Source organism: Teleopsis dalmanni, chromosome 2 (genome assembly GCF_002237135.1).
Source record: "Teleopsis dalmanni isolate 2A chromosome 2, ASM223713v2, whole genome shotgun sequence".
Lineage (NCBI taxonomy): Eukaryota > Metazoa > Arthropoda > Insecta > Diptera > Diopsidae > Teleopsis > Teleopsis dalmanni.
The window spans coordinates 23,906,169-23,913,253 of record NC_051847.1 but is presented as its reverse complement, the minus strand read 5'-3'; the positions used below and the strand labels follow the sequence as shown (position 1 = coordinate 23,913,253).

Below are 7,085 nucleotides of genomic sequence, written 5' to 3'. Positions count from 1 at the left end.
CAAGTATATGAAAAGTTTTGTTTTTGATATAATATTAAATTTATATATAAATTATTAATTTAATTTGTTTAATATGTTATTTTGTTAATGAATTGTTAATATAATATTACGAATATATTGTTGCCTAACATAATATAGTTATTATTAATAAAACATCTCATATATTTTAATATAAGTGGTACATGTAAAAACAACATTATAGAAGGGCCGCACACCCTTCCAGATAGGGCACGCGTCGTCACTGATATAAATATTCTTATTAATATATTACTTTATATGAATTATATCTTGATTATATTAATTTAAACATGTACTAGCATCTTTCGATCCATAATATAGGATATAACATATATAGTATTCAGGCAGCTATTAAAGCTGTGATCAATGGATGCTGAAGTGTTATTAAATTACAAACACTGTAATCTTTTGTCACTCGGTACAGGCAAAATATCTGTTAAATTACTCAACTCCATGGAATAAACCTAGTTTTTATTTTTTAAATGTTTACAAGGAATATAGTAGTAACATGGCGAATAATCAGAAGTGATAAGGATAAATAAGGAAGTGAAAATCCATTGTGACCAACAGGAAAGACCACCATATCAGACAACATATTTACGATTATATATATATATATAAAAAAAGTTAAAAGTATAATAAGAATTTAATTTATTAAAATAAAGAATTTAATTTATATAGTTAAAATATTGTGTTTATGAAAAGATATTAAAAATATAAAGTATATAAAAAAAAATAAACATAAATATATATTTTTGTTTTTTAAAATGGTTTATGTGAATAAAAAATTTTAAATTAATTTTTATTTTTATATAGTATTTTATTTTATTATTTAGTTTATTATATTTATTTCAGTATAGTACTAAAATTAATTTACAATTTTTTTATTTTTTATTCACATAAGCCTTTCCAAAAAATAGAAACAATTAAAAAAGTGAATTCAATATTAGTCTATATTAAATATATATTATCTACATAAATATTTGAATTTTAGATTTTATTTTATTATTAAATTTAAAGGAAGAACATTAGCCAATTAAAAATTTTTTTTATAAATAAATTATATCAAATTGTAATTTACGTATTTGTAAAATTTTACTAATATATACGAATGAAGCTCAAAATGTTAAATTTGATATGGCTTATTAAAATTAATAAACAAAAGAAATTATTTGTTTTGTATTTTACATAGTTTTTACTTAATATTGTACGAATATTTAATACAATAATTTTTTTTAAATACTGCTATTTCACTATAATGAAACTATCTATATACAATAATTCAAATAAGTAGATAATATAAATTTGTTATTAAAATCTTAGATACTTTTAAAATAATAATTATATTTTTAAATTTATATATGTGTACATATGTAAGTAGATTTGCACGTATGTAAATAAACATATGTACATAAATTATTATATATTTATATATATAAATATTATAAAAATTAATAAATAAATATTTAAAAAAATTAAAATTTGTAATAAAATAAAATTAAATTCTTCATCTACGTCTTTCTCAAAGTGGACGTTAAAAATTAATTTAATAATAAAATGAATTATAAATTATTTGATATAATTACAATCACATAATTTACAAATGTATTATAAATATTATACATATAATATAACTTATAAATATATAAATATAATATAATTTATAAATATATAAATATAATATAATTTATAATAATATACAAATATATATATAATATAATTTACAAATATATTATAAATATAATATATATAATATAATTCACAAAAATATTATAATTATATGATAATTTATAAAAATATTATAAATATAATATATATAATAAAGTTTCCAAAGATATTGTAAATATAATTTATGTAATATAATTTACAAAAGTTATATATATATTTATAATAATTTAATTCGCAAAAATATAAATATAATACATATAATATAATTTTCAAAAATATAATTATAATATAATTTATAAAAATATTATAAATATATTATATATAATATAATTAACAAAAATATAATAAACATAAATATATATTAAAAAAAATTATAAATATAAAAATAAATAAAATATATATATTAAACTTTTGGAAAATTATTTCATACATTTAGTAAAATGTATTGATAAATTATATTTTGTATATTATATATATTAACAAATGTGTAACATATTTTCAATAAATAATATTATACATATATTTTTATAATTTTTAATAATATAATTTTTATAATAATTAATCATAATATATATATGATATTTAAAAATAAAAAATATAATCATAATTCCTGAATATGTCGATATATTTTTAAATAACATATTGATTTATAAGAGTACTATTAATAATGTCATTTATTAAAATAAATTTATGTAATTTGTTTTAAATATTATTATTGTTTCTTAGTTGATTTTATTTAATTAAATGTCTTTCAGTAGGAACGATATATCTTTGAATTGGTTTTTTCTATTAGTTTTTTTTATTAATTTCAATTATTTTGTTATAAATTTTTAATAAATATTTTTATATGTATATTTACAAATACATTCAGCTAAAAAACAGGATTAATTAGTTTTTAAAGATTTATCGTACTTAATGAAAGACTCATCTCTGACGATCAAAGGACATAAGTCATTTTTCAGCGAAGAACTAAACTTGGAGATGTATATTAGGTTTTTTTAAGGTTCCAAAAATAACAATATTGGGTTAAGTAATTAAAAATTCACACTGGTGTTTAGTTTAAAATGATATAAATTAATTCACGAAGACACTTTACACAAAGACTGTTCATACTGATTGTCATAAATAAATTAATTTATTACATCTATTAAAATTATTTAAAGTATGTGCACAAAAAAAAATCGGGTTATTGGGTATATATTATACACCCTTTCTTGACCATATGTCATAACAAAAAATTTTTTTTTAAAAAAGGTCTATTACTTAAGGAGTAGTTAACAAACAACAAAATCCGGATACTTTTTGAGCAGAAGGTAATTACATAGGAATATTTCTAATTAAAGAATTATTCACCTACAAAGGAATATTTCAATATAATAGAATATTCACATGGAATCAATATTTCTACATCAAGGAATATTCGCAAACGAAGGCATAATTCATATAAAATAATATAGTTACGATTATCTAAAACTCTTACTTAACCCAATATTTATAATATATTAAAAAATAAAATAACAAAATACTGTAAACTTCAATACAACACGGGTATATATATATATATATATATAGTATATGTATACAAGACATACATTATTAAATAAATTTATGCAAGTTCAAACACGATTCCAAGTTGTAAGTTTCTATCGGATCATGTCAAAACCAGTTATAAAGGACCGGGGTTTACGAGAGTCTATTGCATTTAAGAGATAATATAATAAAAATAGATAGGAATCATGAGTTTATTATGTTTAATTAAATACAATGCTAAACGTATAATATTGCTTTTATATTATTTTATAGATTTCTTCAGAAGATATCTAAATTGTATTATTTCATATATGCCAGTTATATGAACAAAAGTTATAGCCAGTTAAACTGAGCAAAGTGTTAATACTAACATAAATGGGAGGAAATTACAGAATATTATCATATATTTAAAATAACTATAGGGAATTATAAAGCTAATATTAGCATTAAACTTTGTTACATATATTATGTTTAAAATAACTAAATTCATACTATATGCATGACTTATAACTGTACTATCTTCAGCTAATATTGCAACATATGAAGTAACATGAACAACTAACAACTGCTAACTTTAAACATGTGTTGCTGATTATATCGCTATTTGTGTTTTTGTTTGCTACATTTAACAAGGTTTTTTAGAATTCCCTAGAGAATTACTACAACAATATGTTTAAATATTAACAAGAACAAACTAAATGCTTTAAGTTATAATTTATATAAAATATGTACTAATTTTACTAGCCGTACGCACAAATAATTTCTATCTTAAACTGAATAATTTTTCCCTGCAGTAAATAAAAATTAACTTAATCCCATAAAAATACTTAAAATACATGCCATATATGAACGTATAATTTTGTTGATTTTCCTCAATCAAAGGTCAGTGCTATTGAGGTTAACGGAAGAGCTGGACAAGTTGGTTCAAGTTGTAAAGCTGTAGCCATACAATCTGCTGAGGCAGCGTAATCACCCAATGTCTCCATAACTTTACCTAAACTGAACCTATTTGGAATGAAAGCAGAAAATAAGCTATAAGTCAAATACTTTATAATTAGAAGATAAACTAACCAAATTCTCGGACAGTTGGGATCTAATTTAGCAGCATCTTTAAGGAATTTTTCTGCTAAACGTGGTTCACCCAATACATGATGTGTTTCACCTAAAGAACGTAAAGCTTCAGTATGATTTGGATTGGCAGCTACAGCATTAAAGAAACATTGTTTAGCATCATTCCATTGCTCCAAGTAAACACAAATTAATCCTCGCTATAAAAAAAAACAAAAGAGATTTAATAAAATAAATTTGATTAAATATATCACATTGTTAAATACATACCATAAACATTATTTGGTGTGAAAGTGGATAGATTTGTGACGCTTCTTGTATGCAATGCAGTGCTTCATTTGGCTGATCAATATTAAGGTAAACATCGGCGAGTAGTAGCCAAATCTGTAATAATAAAAAAGAAAACTTTATTTAATATTTCATTCAGTATCACTCCACCTCAAATATTCTAAATCTTCAGTGTCTTTTTTTTACAGACCTAACAAAGCTGTTATTATTTAGGGACTTGTTAAGTTTAGAGACTTGTAAGATTGTTTCACTATCACTTGAATGCGGAAGTCGTGCCTTTAGCTTTGTTTATACATTGACCATTGCAGTCTTTTTGGAGGTCCTTCTGGTTTGAAGTCGGCTTTAAGGTAAAAGGTGCCACCCCAACTTAATAGATCCTATTTCGGTTTGAAAACTACTACAGTGATCTGATAAATAGAAGAATGTTTTCAAATAAAGACAAGTCGCAAAGATATCATTTATGAATTTGTGGATTGCGACTGATTATGATAGAAATGTCTTATGTCCACAGTTGGCTTTTTAAATAAGACTAAAAGTTTTATATCAAAAGCTAGAACTTGATACCTAAAAAAGTTTTGTTGCTGATAGTCTTATACTTTCTAAAAGACAACACGTTTACCCACTATTGCAATGAGTGCAGCCTTTCTGAGTGAACCTTTTTAAGGTTCTATATTTTTTTTATTTCAATCAAGAGAGTTAGTTCTATGCTTATTTTTTACAACTGTTAAGATCGTAATTAAGTATATTTCCTCTTAGAGCCTACTTTACAGTCATTATTTTGGAACGATTTAATTCATAAAGTTGACTTAAGCATAATCAAAGTCAACATTTGATTTAAGTACAACTCAAGTCATAAAAAAATGTAAGCATAATTTGAGTCATAAAGTTGATTTAAACATTCATAAAGTTAATTTTCACTTAATTCATAAAGTTAACTTAAGTATAACTTAAGTCATAGAGTAAACTTACTCACAACTTAAGTTATAAAATTAACTTAAGCATAACTTAAGTTACTCTTGTTTCTGACTTGAACATGATACATACATTTTCGTTTCAAACTAAAATATTTTCAAGTGATATGCATGCAACAAATTTTTTGCTCGCTACTGACTCTCCGCTTGCTTGCATTCAAATCTATGTATCTACGAAGTTCTTCACAAGTTCCTCCTGCTTAGCGCAATCGATTAATTCTTAGAGCGCATTTGATCTGCGATTATTTAAATAAAAATATTTTAAAAAAGGTTTTTTCGAATAGTAGTTAACTACAACAACAAAAATTTATTTTATTATTATTTTAATTAATTGAATTTTTGGTTGACCAAACAGCTGTTTCGAGTATTGCCAAATACCCGTCATCAGTGGTCTTAGGAATAATTGTTGTATTTAAGTATTCGTAAATAATTTTTTGAGAATGCAAGTACCAGGAATCGGACTCGTGTCCTGCTAAATTTGAAGCTCAGAGTCAGCGCACTTTAACCAACTGACCCAAAGCCGTACTTGACTTTAATATTTTATAAAAAAATTGGATATACTTAGAAGAATGAATTTCATAGAACTAAATTTTATTTACACATCTAAATTCTAGTTTATTTCAATTTAAAAAAACAGTAAAGGAATCACATGATTTCAAATAATGCTACCAAGTTATCAGCTTCAAAATTAAAGTAATAAACAACTGTTTCGTAACTTAAGTCTTGCTTAAGTCATCCACTTCAAAGATCTGTTTCGCGCATCTTTGTATGGATTTTGTATAGAAAAAGTAATTAAACTCAAGAGGCTTTTCGAGATAAACTCGAAAAGGAGTTAAATACAATAGTCTTCTATAAGTGGAAAGCATCGAAAGCCACGGTGTGAGATTTTAACCCATTAAAACCACCCTAGTATAAGATAGTTTTCAGTTACTTATATATAAATTTACCTTAATTTGTATCATCCAAGGTCGCTGTGGTCCAGGTCGTGGCGTAAATGAACTGAGCGAACTAGCAGCTTCACTTAAGGCTTGTTCAACACGTGACACTGCAGCCAAGGAAGCAGCATAAACGGAACCTATGTAGAAGATAACAGTTTTTATAAAATACAGTATAAGATATAATATTTATTTATTTTGAATGCAAGAGAAACTTGAAGATGAACAAATTTAATAAACTCTAAATGCTACAATTACAAAAAAAATATTAAATCATTGAGTTGAGTTATAAAATAGAGAAGCATTAAGTGTGTGTTTTTAAGAGTTTAATTGAAACTTCTACGATTGTAAATAGCAAAGAGAATAATTGCAAAACTTTAAAAGCAAATTGAAAGATGCTGGAAGTTTTTTTTTATCAAAAATTACAAATACAAATGGAAAAAATATTTTTTAATAAAGTATATTAACTACAACTTACAATCAGCGAGTTTATATCCAATATATATACAGTTTAAAATAAATAAATTTAGAATAAAATTTTTAATAATTTATTTTATAAAAATTTTTGTATTTTTAAAAAAAATCTATAATCATTTAAAATCAAAAA

General features: G+C 23.1%; 1 protein-coding gene across 1 annotated transcript in view; it reads right to left on the bottom strand.

Annotated features, from left to right (window-relative positions):
- Positions 1–3,737: 3,737 nt before the first annotated feature.
- The window catches only part of LOC119674132 (tetratricopeptide repeat protein 7B-like), a 3,463-nt gene continuing 115 nt past the window's right edge, over positions 3,738–7,085 (bottom strand). The window contains exons 2-5 of the mRNA XM_038085257.1: positions 6,491–6,618; positions 4,555–4,668; positions 4,288–4,484; positions 3,738–4,221 (exon numbers count right to left, since the gene is read on the bottom strand). Coding sequence (XP_037941185.1) covers positions 4,089–4,221; positions 4,288–4,484; positions 4,555–4,668; positions 6,491–6,618 — 572 coding nt within the window. The 3' untranslated portion in view covers positions 3,738–4,088. The remainder of the gene's footprint in view (positions 4,222–4,287; positions 4,485–4,554; positions 4,669–6,490; positions 6,619–7,085) is intronic.